Below are 18,020 nucleotides of genomic sequence, written 5' to 3'. Positions count from 1 at the left end.
GGTCCCTTTTAAGGGTTTGGGATTTTTGCTGGATCGAAGTAGTGGTATTATATTATGGTAGCACTCACAACTGTTTTAGAGACCTACACAATATTAGGAGGGTGGTCATAATGTTATGTCTGATCGGTGTACGTCAAGTAAATGACCCCATTTGAAGTGGAATTAGAGATATTTTCTCTTTATGATGACAATGGGCCCACATGGCAATCAACAATCAAACTAAGTTCATCTGGATAAAAGTTTAGATGGACTTGAAATGTCTCTGCTTTAAAAATGACGAAAGTTAAAGTCTCACAATCAAAACAAACTCACTGCAGAGACAACCCAAAATAACACAACTGACCTAGTAACCCGACTTTTTGTTCGTTGCTAAGAAATTTTTTTTTCCCTGCCTTTACACTTTCACATATTTACCCAGTGGGTAGGTTTATGAATACTTTTCTTCCATTCACAGACGCACAGAGGCTGAACAGTTAATGAACAACTCCAGTGCAGCAGCTCGGAGAATTAGCACCACTACTGAGGAAGAGGTCAACACGAGCCGTTGGTTCAAGACTCACTTTAACGGCTACACAAAACATCATGAACACAGCTGTAGTTATTCTGTGTCTGATATATGTTACGCTAATATAAATAGTTATGCATTTAGAACTAGATGTCCTGAAAATGTGTTTCTTATGGCTTCATGTTGTGCTCAGGTTTTTCGCCCTTTTTTTCCGTAAAGATTTTTGAACCAACAACGAGTCACGTCTGACAACATTTGATCTTAGCAGCTTAGTGTCTTGTTGATTTTCCAGTTACTTTTATCGCTGTAATGTAAATGTTGTCAGAGCGTGAACAAGTACAGAAGACATTTCCTAAGAGACGCTGTGTTTGGAGCGCCAACATTTTTCCTTCGTTTCCCAGAGGAATTCGCCTGAAGACTCGGTATCTTTGGTTTTTTTCTTTGTCGGAGTCGGCCTCGCTCGCTGTGAGACTTCAATTCTCTAAATGCTGAGTGGAGCCCCCTGAATCTGACGACAGTGCAACAAAATTCTACTGTGACTTTTAGAAGCAGGCTTTCTAAGGACATTATTAAAATCTAGAAACCTGTGCTTGACCTCTACCTATATTGTTCTATTTAAGGCACATGTAACCTGCTATTCATCAAGTTCTTAGCATAACAGTAGGGTGACAAGAGCGCTGCCTGTTCAGAGTACGAGTGCTGCAGTGTACTGAACATAGTTGATAATTTTAAACTAAATCTACAACCATGGAATCAGATTATGCTTTAACTACAACACTGATCAGCCACAACATTAAAAACACTGAAAGGAGAAGTGAATAACATTGACAACTTGCGACAAATCAGTGTTCTGCTGGGGAACTTTCGGATTTGTGTGGATGCTACTTAGACATGTATCACCCACCTAGACTAGACCAGGCACCCCCTACCCCATAGCAATGGCACTCCACCTGGCACACACAAAAAACGCTTTAGGAGCAACTTAATAGGGGGTGTTGCATCTGTACTAGGAGAGGGAATTTTCAGAGTTGAATTTCAACTGGAACGCTCCTCAATGTTGGATTTTCTGCCCAGAAAGTCGTAGAAACCTCACTACTTAACCCGATTTGAGTTACCAATATGGCCACTCTGTCTATAAACAGTAATAAGAAGCTCCTGTCCACTGCTGATTACTTTTTGTTGCATTAAATTGGTCGAACAGACAGTATTTTTCCGCATGCATATGTTGAAAACCATTGTGGCAAACTGTTTAAATGGAACACTTAAAACTGTTGAACATTTTTAGAAATTTCTTTACAATTTGTGTAACTTAAATAGTCTAAATTTAGTTGTAACATTATAGCAATAATATTAGTTAATATCAAGATTTTACTCTGCACTCAAAAAAAAATGTAAATATTGAACACACCAAGTTTCCACCAAGTTATATTCGGACAAGTCAAGTGCTTCTGAACTGAGGTAAATGGAACGCACCATTACGACCCAAAGGCCCCTCACTAACAACACTGTGTTGCCAGACACCATCAAAAGGCCCCTGTCCATTCTCTAATGAGTCGCAACTGTTTTGGAGACACAAGTGAGACCAACATAATATTAGGAGGGTGGTCATAATGTTATGCCTGATTGGTCCATGTACAAAGTTTTGTGCAAACTCACCAGCAATCTTAAGTTTTAACATCCCCTTTACAGGAAACACTATGGTGAAGAAAACAGTTGTCACAGAAAGTGGGAAAGTCACGAAATGATCTAAATATGGGTGTAACGCAACCACGAGTTCTTAACATAAATAGGGAGAAATACTTTTTGTTAATTAGAAAAAAAAGGAGAGAACTAGAGAGACAAGCTCAAATTGTAGCTGCTTTCTCATCGGCGCACAGCTGGCCAATTAAACTGTGATGTGGGTGTGAAACCCCCTAATCTGACGTCAAAAAGATGTGTGGTGAGGGGTTTCTGAAGCTATTCAACTGATTGACAAGCACTTCTGAAGAACTATGCTGGCAGCTGCCAGTACTCACGTCCATGGCACCAATGCAACATGAAAATGTGCCTCACTGTGGAGGAGGAAGGCTGAATCCACCACCCATTTATTAATCTTCGACAGCACCGCATTCCCCAAAACGAAACGTCTCCCTGCTGCGGTATTTAGAGAAGAGACGCCCTGTCCAAACTGAGAAAACCTGCCTGTCTCGGGCAGTGAAGTGTGGATCTGAGAGGATAACCTTCAGATGACCATTCAGGAGAGGCGCCGTTTCATAACGGTCGGATGCTGACACACCCCACCAATCATGCTAATGATCAGACAGGTCTTTTCACAGTGGACACGAGGATCCGGGGACGTGAAAAAGTGTCCCTGTTTTGTTTTAATGAGTAGGACGTGAAGATTAGATCACACAGAGCTACGACTCTTTTATCTGCAAACACCCTTGAAAAGAAAAGGAGCTCATGCCTAATGTTTAAGAGCTGAGAAAGAAAGAAAGAACTCCTGGACTAGGTAGATGCACTCCTGGCGCAGAGTAAGATCTTCACTATCCTTCTTTTTTTTTTTTAATTCTCACCTAGAACCACTTGAAATGACTAAGCTGGTAACGCTTCAATATCCTCCTCACAGATATTTTGGCAGGACGCTCACTCTGATGGACTGCAAACTGCAGTCAAACCCTTCTACACGGGGTTAAAAAGACTGCCTCCTCGCATTCCACGTCTGAAAAATGAGGGTGGACGTCCAGAGCTCCGCTGCTAATTTGGGGTTTGATGTGCAGGTAATGGAGAAGTCTTGTGGAGCTGTCGGGAGTGTAATCTACAAGCTGACATGCTTGATGGAGTGTGGCATTCACACGTCCCCAACTCGGCTGGGAGAAGTGCACGCTGACAGATGGATGGGGGAGGTCCTGGTGGGTGAAATCTAAATTTGTTAGCCTGAAGAGATAATAGGCTCAGAGGGGTGGATTATTGCGGTGAAATGCCTAGATTCTTAGAACCTACATGCAAACAGACTTGCACACAACTTAATAAAGAGTACAAAAGAGTTGGAAATGATTGTGCAAAGACATAACATAGCAGCGGTTTCCAGAGCTCCTTAAAGCAAATGTATGGTTTTAGGAGCCAAGAAAAAAATAAATAAAATGTATGAAAGACGTGCTAGAGATTCTACAAGGCAACGCTGGACGTGGCATCACGATGCCAGCTCTCTGCAACCGTGAGCAAAACAACAAAAACCTGAACACCTCACTGCACAAACAGGCTGCGCATCTATTAAAAAGATGTTGTCACTTTGGACAAAATGGGCATCATCAAGTTAAAGTGCATTTTTTTTTTTTTTAACTTTTAAGATTTACATACAGCAAAACAGAACCCTTTCTTTCCTCCTCGAGGTATCTTTATGCACTGTGTGACTTTATTAGTAAATGAATGACAGAAAATGTAAGGAAAAGTCACTCGTTGAATGAGAACCAGAAATAAAATACTATAAAAAAAAAAGGACTGCATATTTATTTGTTCGGAGGCAACTACAGAGTAGACAGCAGGAAAGAAACTCTAGCTGGCATTGTGTTTTCATTATACAGTAATGTGATCAGGATATGTAGTAATAGCCTGAATTGTGCGTGCATGCATACATAACATTAGCCTGCTTGATGAGGCACGTTGACGCTTATTGTGTTTGCTTTTTGCCTATTGCTTAAATTTGGTTTCCATGGATGTGTACAGAGATTTTTCCTATAATCCATTTTTCTGAGACAGTCAGGTTTTCAATCCCCACTCCTGCTGATCCCACCGTCCGACTGCTCCATAGGCCCATCTCACAGTAGATGCTTGAGACTGTATATCTTAGTTAGAAACGTGACTGAATCAAACAAATCACCGGGAAAAAAACACTCCACAAAGCTTCCAAAGAGAGTAAAGGTCAGAAAATGAAAGACTCCCGGCTTATTACTGAGTAGGTTATAAAGATGAATATAAACTTTGTCCTGGATCCTCTGTGCCTGTAACTCATCCACGCCTCAAGATCCAACCAACCTTATCAGCAGTAAATCTACATGGATTTGCATACAAATGAAGAATGGCTCGCCACTGACCTAGTTGGGTCCAGACTGGATGCTAAACCTTCCTGACAGGTTCTCCCACAGCACTGACCAGCCAGACTTTAGCAGCGGCAGGAAAATACGACGAGCTACAGCCCTGCCACAAAAACATACTTAAACACTCCTACGGTGTCCATATTTAGGTTCAGTGCATGCTATTCATATGCATTTATGACAAAATTTAAGATTTAAGAATGAAACCATAATATTATATATTGATTTGACAATTTTCTAAAAACGAAATTTAAATTTGAATACCCTCCCAACACAGACGATAGCGTGACAAGCCGCATACAGGTGCAGCTATACATGAATATATCATCAAGCAATGCAAAGTCATCTGTGCATAAAAGCTGCTTTTGGTTGAGTTCACGGCTGCAGTCAGGCTGAAAGGAGGACAGTGGCAGAGATTAAGACAGGCTTTAATACATTTCAGCAAAGCTGACCTTGGCTTTTGTTTGAATAAAATGCACTGTGTGTCTTCAGATAATTACCTCGGGATGTGAGTCCACGGGGGGACCCTCCACTTACAGCACCTATTTTCCTCATTTTAATGGAAAGCAGACACAGTTGCGTGTCTTTTGTTGTAGTGGGACTGCGGCTGATCCATGAAAAAGTCAAGGCTGCTTCATACTGATAATGCATAAAATGTTGTGCATTTCCACTGTTCACTTATTGTTCTATCTTTAACAGACTATATAGAGGCTGGCATGTAACACAACAAGCCAAAAGAGCATCCTCTGCCAATAGTATTTCAGTATTTGTATAAAATTGCGTGTGTGTGATGCTGCTGTTGTGACCTAAATTAGATTTCTAGCCACCTGTGAGACCTGTAAATACCTAAAATACAAACTAAAGCTGCATTTTCATGGAAAGCTAGATAAATTTGCACATTGCATTGGACTAATGCAGCCTTTAATTACCTCAACAAACTACATCTCACAACCTCACTGTTAGATTTCATTCTCAAGGACAGCTACTCGGAATTAATGTGACAGCGGGACTAATCTTTGAATTATAGAGTCATTAGAACAATGACTTTTACCTTCAAAGTTTTTTAAACAAGGCCTTAAGAGATTTACACTGATAAGCCAAAACGTGGCACCCAGTGACTAATTTCTGTTAGTCCTCAATGTGCCTCACAAAACACATCTGAACCATCGAGGCTTGAACTCTTCAAAGTCTTCTGAAGACGCCCTGTAACGAAGTATTAGCAGCAGATCCTTTAAGTCCTCTAAATTGAGCTTGTTTGATCATATCACCCACACTGTCCTCAGATCACCGTTGCTCGGTGCTCACTGCTGCTTGACCACCGGAAACACTCTTTGAGTTTTAAACCTTTCAACATTCTGACTCCTTTTTCATCTATTGTACCCCAGACCTTGATATTGCACCTTGTGCATTATTCACTACATCAGTGGGTGGTCACTACCAGTGTGCAAAGCATCCGGTATTTGTACTGGAATAAAACTCAAAATAGGTGTAAAAATCCATTTTTTTGAGTCCCACGTCTAATTTAGGATATTAAAAATAAGTATTCTTTAATTAGCCACGGTTGATTGTTGTTGTTTTGCATTAAATGCAGTTAATAGAGGTGATTTATTGTGACTTGAAGGGGCAGAACATGACTGTGATGATGATTCGCTGCTTGTGGGAGACAATAGCGGTGACTGTGGCTCAGTAGGTAGAGAGGTCAGAGGTTAGATCCCTGGAATGTACCTCATACTGAAGTGTCCTTGAGCAAGATACAAGAACCTCTGTGACTGTAAAGAGCTTTGAGCACCAATAGGTAGAAAAGCGTTACACAATAGCAAGACCATTTACCATTTACCAATAGACAATAGTCTGAATTACCGAGCTAACGAATGGTAGCTAAGACGAATGCTAACATGAGAGAACCTGACTGAAGACGTCTCAGTAGGAATGTAACGTAACGGAATTATCTCTTGGTCAAACTCTGCTTCCCAAAAGTTAAGCAATTCGACACAAATAATGGTGTAAGTCGTCGTATGGTTGAGTCAGAGTCTACTAAGTTACGGAGCCGAGATTTTTCACCCTGACTCCTGAACGTCACTCAATCCGGACAGACGCACAAATATTCACAGCTTTTTGATAGGCTGTTCGTCTCGTTCTTGAATACAAATAATTTGACAGCTATTTTTTAGAAATAAGTATTTGTAAAAAACACGTTATTCGGGTTCGGCTCCATCCCCAGTGCTCACAATATTTTGGCTCATTGGTGGACAGTAAAAGCAGTTTAAAACTTCACTGCTCAGGAATATCAGTACCGATAAGCACTGGTTAAATTGCCGTTAGCTAGGCTAGTTAGCTAGGCTAGCTAGCTGTGGTCTTCTTGTGGCTTCCAAATGTGTTTTGCCTTGGATCTTGGCACAAGGGATTGTAACATCTCATCCTGTGTAATAATGACTACAATAGTAGTTTGTATGGTCTGAGAATTTTTGGGCATAGTGCCCTGGAGTGTCTCTTCCCAGATCTGGACCAGGGCATCACTGGGCAGTCTGAGGTTCAACCTGGGCGGAATCGGATGGACCAAAACATCATGTCCCAGGGGCGTTTTATTGGATTTAGGTCAGGCAAGTGCGCAACTCCAAATGGTAGTGCGGTGTCCAGCAAATGGTATCAGTTCCTTCATCCACCAGGAGCTACCTGCATACTCTCAGCACATGAGGCCAGGCATTTAATTGTAGTGCACAAAGAGGAACTTAGGACAAGTCTGACAAAAGGTCCAAGAGTTTCATCCTGATATATAATAACAGTCAGGGTGCTGTTGTCCAGCCTGTAATGCTCTGTGCTTCCCTCCATGGATATGCCTCCCCAGACCAGCACAGACTCACCACCACCCACCTCCTTTTAATTTTTTTTGGAGCAGTCTACATGACCTATTTCTTGCCTTAAATCTGATATTCAGAAGCCACCTACGTAACAACCGGACTGGAAGAAAAGATTGTCCACTGAGTGGTGCGTATGTCCGGCGGGTCACGTGTAGGAAGGGTTTATGTCGATGTCTCAGTAAATCATATATTGTGGAGCCAACTTAAAATGCCAAGCACATTCCTAACGAGCTGTGCCAGACCACAAAGAGGGGAAAAAAGTAATGGCTGGCTTGGTAGAGATAGGCACAGCTTATCACACATTTGAGAATTAGCTTATCAAGCAGGGACGTCTTCAAAAGCATTTACAGAATTAAAGAGGGTGTGAAGAGATTTGCTTTCTTCTTCTTCTTCATGATTCCATAAAGAAAGTGAGGTAAGATGCAACATAATCACTATAACGTTACCAGGAGACGGTTTCATTGGTTAATGAACAACCTCGGCCTCCTCACCTTGCAGATCTTGTACAGCGAATCCTGTCCGTCTCCGTCGGAGTCCTTGAAGTAGTCGTGTGCGGGAAACGTGCGGTGGATGTCGCGGGTGATGACGCCTTCCTGAGGCGAGTCCTGCAACACACACAGGTTACGGGATTTACAAACGTGACAAAGCCAGAGTTTATATTTCATCGTTTTCATTTGTCGTTCAGGGTGATGTACGTTAAACTGGAGTATCAAAGCAAGCAAATGTATTGCACTCAACTCATAACTGACTGCATCAGTTCACAGTTAGATATGAACTTAGAACACGCTGCTGGGTCATTGCGTTTGTGTGGGTTTTAATGTTTGTCCGCGGGCTCAATGCTTTTGAGTCCGAGCAGCTTCTAAGTTCGCCTGGTTTGTTCCATTTGTACTCAGAAGTCGGAATTACTGAGTTTTGAGGTGGAATTTTCAACTGAAAACAAAATGAAGTCTGATTTTCTACTCAGAAAGTCATAGAATCCTCACTACCCCTGAGTTGAATTACCAAGATGGCCGCCCCATGTGTAAACAGTAATTAGAAGCTCCAGTAATATTCCGTTTATTGGGACTTCTGATTAATTTTTGTCGCATTAAACTGTTCGTACAGACAGTATTTTTCCACATACATATGTTGTAATGCTGTTATAGTGTAATTTAAGTTTTTCACAATTTGTGGAACTTAAATAGTCTAAATTAAGCTTAACATTATAGCAATAATATTAGTTACTATGAAAAACATTTAACACACCAAGTTGCATTCAGACAAAGCAAGCGCTTTCATGGACAGAGCCATCTTGTTTTCCAACTTCTGTGACTGGACCGCCAATAACTCAGGTGTGACGTCGTACCCAGTGCCACCCTCCGAGGTAAATGGAACGCACCACAAGGGACGGGTGGGAAGTTTGAGGTTTTAACAGGGGACTCTGTAGGTGTAACTCATCAGAAACCAGCTTGACAAGAAACTGGTGCAATTAATTTCCATCAACGACTAGATAGTGTGGCGCTGTTTGGATATAATATGACCTGGATGACTGAGAACCTTCACAGATATATGCACCATGTAATTCACAGACACCATATTGTACTCACACATCCAACATGGTTGCTTGCTTTCAATCATGAGCACACATACATACAGACACTCTGCTATTTCCCTGTCACTTTATTTTTTTATATGCACATTCTCTCTCGCACACATGCATCCACACACACACAGTGCAAACACTAAAAAGAGAGAGGACAGGGAGCACAGCATTCTCCAGCAGCTCACTGTAAGCTGCAGATAAACCAACCCTGAGCCTGACTGGCCTTGATGTGTGTTTGTGTATATCAGAGATAGAACGGGAGAATATGTGTGAGTGAGAGAAAGTCGGCTTCTTTTCTCTTCTGGTTTCCTGGCAGAAGAGAGAGAAAAGAGGGGAGGCATTTAAGTTAAAGAAACGCTAACAGGGAGTGGGCTTCACGTTTGTGGCAAACAGATGGTGAAAGGTTGAGGTCTGGAGGTCAGCGACTCTATAAAGAAATAAAAGCTTAGCAAAGATTTCTAAAAAGGCTGGAATGGCTGGAATATACTGACTCAATAAACAGACTGTATGACAGAGAAGATAAAGATAGAAGATCATTTTGCTCCTTTTGTGGTGTCCAAGCTTCCTCGTCAATAAGTTGTAATAGCATCTAACCCCGAAGGCCCTAAAAAATAAGTTTAAAATGAAAAGAATATACATGTAAGAATAAGAATATACATATACATACACCAATCAGCCACAGCGTTATAGCCGCTGCTTGTCTCTGTGTTAAGGTGTTAGTGAAATTAAGTTTCTGTGTCCATTCTCTGATGAGTCACCTCCACAATATTAGGAAGGTGGTCATAATGTTATGCCCTGTACTACAGTCATGTCTAAACCGACGCATACAACTATATATTTGTAATGTTAAAGTTCACAATTTAGACCTTAAAAACAAAAAAAATAAATTAAAAATCTCCTAACAGCCACGAGCAACTGCTTAAGACAGAATATTAATTGTCCTTAACAGCGATGTGTCAAAACACAAGATTATTTCCAAACGCACGCTTACATTTACCACTACTGTACCACTGTTGATGATCAGCTAAATATAATTCCTTGTTTACCACGCTGCCAGTATCTCACAATACTATTATTACTTTACAAATGCATACATATGGTTTATATGTACATGTATATATATCCACCACACACACATGCATCAAAAGGGTTTGATAGAAGCTGCTGTCACAACTGTGTGTAATGCTTTAATGAGATTTGTAGTGTGGAGGAGGTGTGTCGTTCTGTGTATTATGTGTTGGAAATGGAACTAACGGTTTTACATTATGCTCGTGTTGCAGCAACAACAACAAAATGAACAAAAAATGCAGCTCCCCACGATTGAGAGTATAGCATTGTAATTTTTAATTAATTAATTAATTTATTTATTTATTTACCTTTTTCCTACATGTACACAGCTGCTCGAACCTGAACCCAAAACTAATTTTAATTTTAAACTTAATGCACTGTAAATTGTCAAGACTCCACTACTCGAGTTCGTCGACTTCACTGCTGTGCCGTGGCATCTGCATCGTGTCGACTAGTCACTGACAATCACGTGACAATAACAACATGGACACCTCCTAGAAAACAGACGAGGAGCCCAGTGGATCGTTGCAGCAAACTACTGAAATGCACACTTATCTGAAAAGGCTGGTCCAAATCCTCTGGACAGCAGTTAATTAACAACTTTGCTAAACGTCCTGTGGTAAAAGAGAGAAAGTAGCTGCACATCAAGCGTTGTGCAGGCTATTCAACCTTTAGATGTTGTACATGAGGAAGGCTTCTTACAACATGCTGTGGAGTAACTGTTAAATGCTATGAATGGTTGCAGTGTGTTTTTATACAGGCTAAACATCTCTGCAGTGCACACGGCTATAGCTGTCCCCGAAAACGTCCCCAAATTTAGCTTTTTATGAATGAGATAAAAAAAAATGTTGCGCGCGGACTACAGTTAATACGGTAGCTGGTCACGCTGCTATTGACATTACAGACATAGCAGCTTAAATATGAATAAATATGTCAAAATAAATAAATTAAACCGTAATTTTCCCAGTTTATTTATTTATTTTTTTTTGGTGTAAATGTCCCCGGATTTCCAAATCAGCAGGCACTGATGCAAACCTGTTTTACTACTAGTGTGGGATTATTCTTCAATATTTACTCATCATCACAGTAAAATAGTCCGTCCTTAGTCAATCTCAACCAGTAGAAAATGGTGTGACCACATGATTATGCATGAAAAAAAAATACAGTAATATACCGTGATATACATTTTTGGTCATACCACCCAGTCCGAGTAACACATGATCCGTCACATCAAGAATATAGGTTTTATTGTGGCGAAGCATTACTTTCTACTGTGTTTTCATCAGTGACATCATCAGAGACTAGTTAGCGTCAACTTTCATCATACAACAGTTGTGCAACCCTTGTTGTCAACAACACGTAAAGCCAATATTTATGAAAAGTTTCAGTTTTCTTTGACTTATGTGACTGTACATGAAGAGTTGGTTGAACACACCAAGAAGTGGGTTTTATTAAAGTGTGATGCGCCGTACTTTCACTAAACCTCGACACTAATAAACAAAAACCTCATGCTCCTCCTATATTCAGACCTGATTTAATCAAACGCCAATGACAAGGTGAGGAAGTGTGGAAATGTCCCCTGTAGTTTGTGGATGTTGTCCTCACCGCAGCAAGGAGGACTCAATGTTGGGGGGTTATTTTATTTTAGAAAGACAACTGCTTAATTAATTGCGCTGTGAGTAAAAACATCACTTTTAAAGTGTTTATAGACCACTGATTAATGGATTACTTTTTTATTACTTAGTCCATCTTATTAACAGACACATTTATGAGGCTGTAATTACCATGGCAACATCAGCGAGGACCAGCAATAATCTGGCTGACAGTGAAAGTTGTAAACACTTTGATTTAATAAACCATGCGTGCCTCTGCTAATTAACAGCCTCATTACTCAAAAAACACCAAAAAAAAAAAAAAAAGAGAGAGAGGACGTCCTCTGTGGTGCCTAATCTCTCTTCCTTCTCGTCTCATATTCCTTCTTCCTCTTCGGCTTCCTTCCTGCGTATTTTCTTTTCTCTTTGAATGAATTCCTTATACCGCGTTCCCCTTATCTCCTCCTCTTTTTCCACTTCCACATTCTCCTCTCTTTTCACTTCATTTCTCCTGTAACTTCCTTCTAAACCGTTTTCTCCATGTCATTCTCTTTCCGTGATCTACTTCATTTTCCATCCTTCCACTTCCACGTGCCCCTCTGATATATTTTTTTCCCCCCCTCATCTAAGGTTCAATTTAAAAATCAAACGTTCAAAAACCATTTAAGCCCCGTGGCGTCGAGTGCGCAGCCTTACTAGTTGAGCAATTTTTTCCTGACAGTGATAGATCTCATATTTCATGCACCGGTGTGTTTTTCTTTCTGCGAAATTAAAATGATCCGTGTTTTATCTGAGATACTGTCGCTATGGCAGGGATGTACAGACAGACGATCGCACTCTTCGAAGTGATGTTTAATTCCACAGAACGGCAAGTGACAACAACGCTACTACGCAGAGCTTTTTACTCAAAATCATCGTTGGAATATTGAAGAAAGCTTAAAAAAGCTTCATTTTATTATCATCTCCACTCTAACACTGTAGCGTAGAAGCATTACTGCACCCGTCTCATAAGTTTCATGAATAAAAAGGCTACAGCTGCAGTTGTGTCCCTCCCTCACCACCTCAAAAGGTCATTTTGTTTTATAGAGGACAGTTCCCTAAATCTACTCTTGACCTGAGGAGATTTGTGTACACCTTTTACTACTAAGTGCCAGTTGGAGCTTGCAGCTCTTTGATCTCTGCAGTGAGGGTACGGCATTCGGGCAAAAACTGCGACCTCGTCAGTAGCCATTTGCAACGAAATTTCTTTCTTGTGTTTTCACCTGTGGGCGTATTTTTAAAACACAATAAAGGTCTGTCTATCTATCTAGAATCAGTTCTCCATCACAGTGCCCCAATTCAGCTTTACTGATGCGTGCAAAGCCATGTTCGTCCACCTGTAACCTCGGTTCTATGAGCACAGATGTGGAGCCCTGTAACTGGTTCCCCACTAATCGCTGCACTAAAAAGGAACATGGACCGGATCAGCTGATTCCTGACAACATCGATGCATGTCAATCCCTAAGCAGTAGTCGGTGCTAACATATATATGTACACCGACCAGCCACAACATTAAAACCACCAACAGGGGAAGTAATTAACATTTGCCGTCTTGTGAAAATTCAGTGTTCTGCTGGGAAAACTTTTGGACCTGACATTCATTCATGTGGATGCTACTTAGACCTGCAGCACCCACCTAGACCACAAAAGACACCTCACCCCACACCAATGCCACAACCCTGATGGCAGCAGCCTGAAACAGGCACACGCACAAAATGGTTTTGGAACAACTCCAAAAACAGCACAAGGTGACAACCCGGCCTCCAAATTCACTAGATCCCAAACGGATCAAGTACTAGTATCCATAGAGGCCCCTCCCCTCAACCCACAGGACACAAGGACCCCCACAGGACACCCTCAGAAAGCCCATGTCCATTTTCTGATGAGTCACAACTGTCACAAAGGAGACCTACACAAAATTATCAATGAGGTCATAATGTTATGCCTGATTGGTGTATATATATATTGTGAATTTTGCAATCAGACTCTTTAGGCTTAATGGGGCAAATCTAAAAGTGTTTGCCCACATTGCTACGGCTTGGGCAGAGAGCCCAGCACATTATGACACCTCCAGGTTATCATCTCCTGAAACTAGAGAGAGTGTTCACAGAGTGTGACACAGATAGAAGCAGTGAGCTCAGCAACAACATCACCGCCATCACCATCAGCATCACCCAAAGCATCTTCAGCCTGACTATCTTTCCACAACTGCCACAGGTGAATCGATAGGAGAGACAGCCAGGAGGGTGCTTAGGCTGTTAGGGATTGTTAGCTTCCAGACAGGAGCAACGGAAGATCTGAGGCTGCGATAAGGCCGAGGCAGGAGAGGCAGCATGTGAAGAGAAGACGAAGCTCCAAAAAAAAAAAAAAAGAAAAACTCCACACAAAACCATGCAAATGTCTGAGAGCTGCTACACTAGAGTGAAACGACAAGCTTAAAAAGGACTGTTCAACATTCATGAGGGCACGCACCAAAGTCAGAAGACATGAACGCAAATATACATAAGTGTATACAAGTGCATACAAACACACATGCAAAGGCAAACATAAAAAATATACAATATGTTAATAAAAACATAGTGTTGCTCCTAGTCCCACTGTGCTACATATATGCTGACAAGAGAACACAATAACATATAGTAAATGATGCATCACTGCATATAAATATTATACATATGTAGATACATACACAGAATCTACAGTGGGCGCACAGTGTTTTTTATACATACAACTGTACACTGTTTTTAATATTTACAGCTACACATGATAACTAAGTGTAAGAGCGATACAATGGAGGAATGAATGAATACTGTTACTGGTAGATACATCTAATTGTAGGTACAAGAATTTGACTGTAGTGCACATGCATTATTGTTATATAAAGAGAATGAGTGTTAGAATGGGCCCTGATGACAGTGCTGAGGAGTTCAGACGGCCACAGATGCATGCAGTGCAAACCATCATAAATATATTTATAAAAACGGTGCGGATGTTTCGTATCAGCACGGGAAGTCTCTGCATTTTGCAGATGACATGTTAAATATGGAGGGATTAAAAAAGCATTAGCACAGGCAGGGGGATTACAGCCGCACTGTCCACCATCAGTCTGAATCAAACAAACTGTGTGTGTGCGTGTGCGTGTTCTACAGGATAGTGTGTGCCCATCAGACTTATCCCCTGCTGGTTTTACACTGACTGACTGACTGAAGGTGGAAGGCAAGACAGAAAGAAGAGGGGAGAAAGAGGGGGAGCGGCAAACAGCAAAGGAAGAAAGGGAACGAGGCGTAGACAGATCACAACAGATAAAAAAAAAAAAAAAAGAGGAAGAGATAGATGAAGAAAGAAGTTGAAAAAAAAGGGAGATAAAGTGAAGGCAGTGAGATATGTACACAGAGGGGAACAAGAGGCTTCCTCTAATTGTAGCCTGGGGGCTTGTTGGGCAGACAGTCCATTACTCAGACCTCACCAACAGGTTACCTACTTAACACAGGCAGCTAAAAATAAAAACTGCTGATGCATCCGGACCTGCACTCCACCTCCACATCTCTCTACATCCAACAGCATCTCATTAAGCACACAGGCCTGACTGGTGGAAGCTGCCACAGGTTCACAAAGTCAAGAGGCTTTCCTCTGCAGAGAGGAACTGTCTGGAGACACACCATGCTGCCGTGCTGCCATGCCGGAGCAACCCTCCGGTGGCCGTGCAGTCACACTTTATTTATATATAAATCACATTCCGCAATTGCACTTTTACTCCATTTACGATGTGCAACGTGCAACGAGCAGTAGAAGATGAATAATTTATTTGCATATCAGTTGTGCACAAAATTGAAATTCTAGGCAAGGCATGCGTGTAACAAGACACAAGAAAAATAAATAGCAGAAGCAACAGAACGTCACAGAGATGATAAAATGACACAAAGTGCTAAGCTTGGCTTTCAATTAACAGTGTCAGCGTGAGTCTCGGAGCTTCAAGTAAATATTTGTTTTAAAATAAAGATTTTTTTTCTTTTCTTTTTGTTCTGGTCTCCAGTGGCTGATTCTAAGCTGCTTCTGCTGCAAAGAAGTAAAAGGGCAGATTCTTAATGTGGGGATGTTTTAAATGTTAATCACTGCCATGGGAGCTGTGCCTCAGTTTATATTGTACTTGAAGCCAATGCGAGCAAACACCTGTCATTTTATGATAAAAACAATTCATTCAAAGCCGGAACAACTGGGCTGACACCAGACTTGTTCCATGTCAAGTGTGCCGCTGCAGCCGACAGGTTAGGTACCCTGTCCACTTATTATTTGTCTTGCTGGCTATTAGGCTCCACCAGCTTCCTGTTTCTGTAGGGAGGAAAGATGAAACCAAGGTGGGGGGGGGCCCCTCCAGGGCCACTGGTCACACAGCTAGCTGATATTGGTGACCACGGGCCATGCTGAAGTCCGGTCATGCTGTAAGCTTCACAGTATCAGGTAGAGAGGTCAAGCTTTTCCACAGTGAAATAACACCCGACTGTACCTACATTGTAATGTGGTACAGTACCTTAAAGGACGTCCTTAAAAAGTGGTGCAGACATGTGCAGCTTTACATAAGAGTTCTTTGGGAAGTTGTTAAATAAGATCAACTCAGAGCAACAACGGTGAAAGGATTTCCGAATTCCTCGTTGGTTATTACTTTACCATGTCTCACAGAAGACAAAAAAGAAAAAAATATATCCATTAATTCATCTCTCATGGGGAAATTCTTTCTCTTTCTCTGCATCTGACCCATGCATTTGGTCACACAGTTTGGGATACACTCAGAGCATCGGGATGCCACCTGCGTAGTGGGTTAGGTGCTTGGTCAGGACACTTCACCAGTGGGCAATGGGAACGCTTCAGGTCCCAAGATGTTCCTCTAACCACACAGCTCACCCCAAGAAGACCAACTCACAGCTACTAGGATTTCTAAAAGAGTTGTTTATTACGAACCCATCAATCTTTTCAAGTCTGCTACTTTATAAACACAGACGCCAAGTAAACATGGCAGTCGTCATAGGTTCATTAGCAAAACACGTCAAGACATAGAAGTCCGTGTTTTCCTGAACTCTAGCAACCACATATTTTGCCTTTTGGGGTGTATTTGGGGGGTAAGAGTGTTCAACGCTGCTGGAGAAAGACTGAACTTGTTCCGGGAGGCAATGAGTGTGAATGCCAGTGATCGCTGAGGCGTTTGACATAAACAGATAAATTGATTTGGTGGGTTTTTGTGGCTCATTTTTAAAACATGAGACATGCTGGGAACAAAGTACAGCGAGGTCAGAAAAAAAAAACAAATTATGCCAAGACTTATGTGTGCTTCGCAGCACAAGGTCAACATTTAGCTTCGGAGAAATGAGTCATTCTGTCCATCAGCACCACTGAATCCTGTCAAAATGTCCTTGAGCAAGATAATGAACCACCTACCTGCCCTCACATTCTCAGGCTCTTTGGATAAAAGTGGTAGTTAAATGCTGTGAATGTAAAAAATGTAAATGCGGAATCTTAGAAGCAGCTCGGTCCTTCTTCTCATTATACCATTCTAGAGAGAGCAGCAGGCTCTCCTGTTACCCTTCTCTTCTGACAGTGTTATGTAACTCCCGGGTGTGGAAGGGGCCCACGGGTGCTGGCTGGTGAGCCCCTCAACAGAAAGGCAGCCACGCTTTGCTAAACCGATGAGGCAGGAGGGAAATACGCCGGGTTTAGGCAGCTGAACACTCAGAGCCCACTAAGTCTTAAAGTGACAGGCCAGCCAATCAGAGATGATGCCGCTAGTGCTAAACCGCTGGAGGCAGCCACGAAGACAGATTGCTGAGAATGAAGCCAAACTGTGTGTAACGAATAATTACAGAAGGACCACAGCTAGAGAGGAAACCTAAATGTCTCACTTAACAACTCTAAAAAACTGTCACAATTGGACAAGACAAACAAACCGATATCTGGAGAGCAGCGGCCTCATTCACAGCATTTCTGTTTTACTTTGTGTGAGGACATTTCCAATATTTGTCAGTTAAGGCTGTTACACACACCACCAAAAGCGACTTCTCGTAGCTTGTTCTCGACACATTTTTTTTTTTTTTTTTTTTTGTAGTGTGGTGCCCAGCAACTTTTCTGTGCTTGGTCAGAAATTGAAAGTGGAAATGTCAGCAGCCACTCTGTGAGTTCCCAGATGCTAATATTCATAGTACGACCGCTAATCTCTCCAGGTCCATGGTCGTCCAAGCAACTGACCGACATCTGAAAATAATAAGAAAAAGACACGACAATGTAGTTTGGTGTGATGAACAGGAAGCTTTTTTT

At 41.6% G+C, this 18,020-nt stretch overlaps 1 protein-coding gene across 2 annotated transcripts in view; it reads right to left on the bottom strand.

Annotated features, from left to right (window-relative positions):
- rabgap1l (RAB GTPase activating protein 1-like) overlaps positions 1-18,020 on the bottom strand; it is a 122,856-nt gene that overhangs the window by 36,003 nt on the left and 68,833 nt on the right. For both annotated transcript variants that reach the window (XM_047586222.1, XM_047586223.1), the window contains exon 14: positions 7,928-8,041. In XM_047586222.1, the coding sequence (XP_047442178.1) occupies positions 7,928-8,041 (114 nt within the window). The remainder of the gene's footprint in view (positions 1-7,927; positions 8,042-18,020) is intronic.

The sequence above is a fragment of the Mugil cephalus genome, chromosome 6 (assembly GCF_022458985.1).
Source record: "Mugil cephalus isolate CIBA_MC_2020 chromosome 6, CIBA_Mcephalus_1.1, whole genome shotgun sequence".
NCBI classification, from domain to species: domain Eukaryota; kingdom Metazoa; phylum Chordata; class Actinopteri; order Mugiliformes; family Mugilidae; genus Mugil; species Mugil cephalus.
This window is presented reverse-complemented; position numbering and strand designations above follow the sequence as displayed.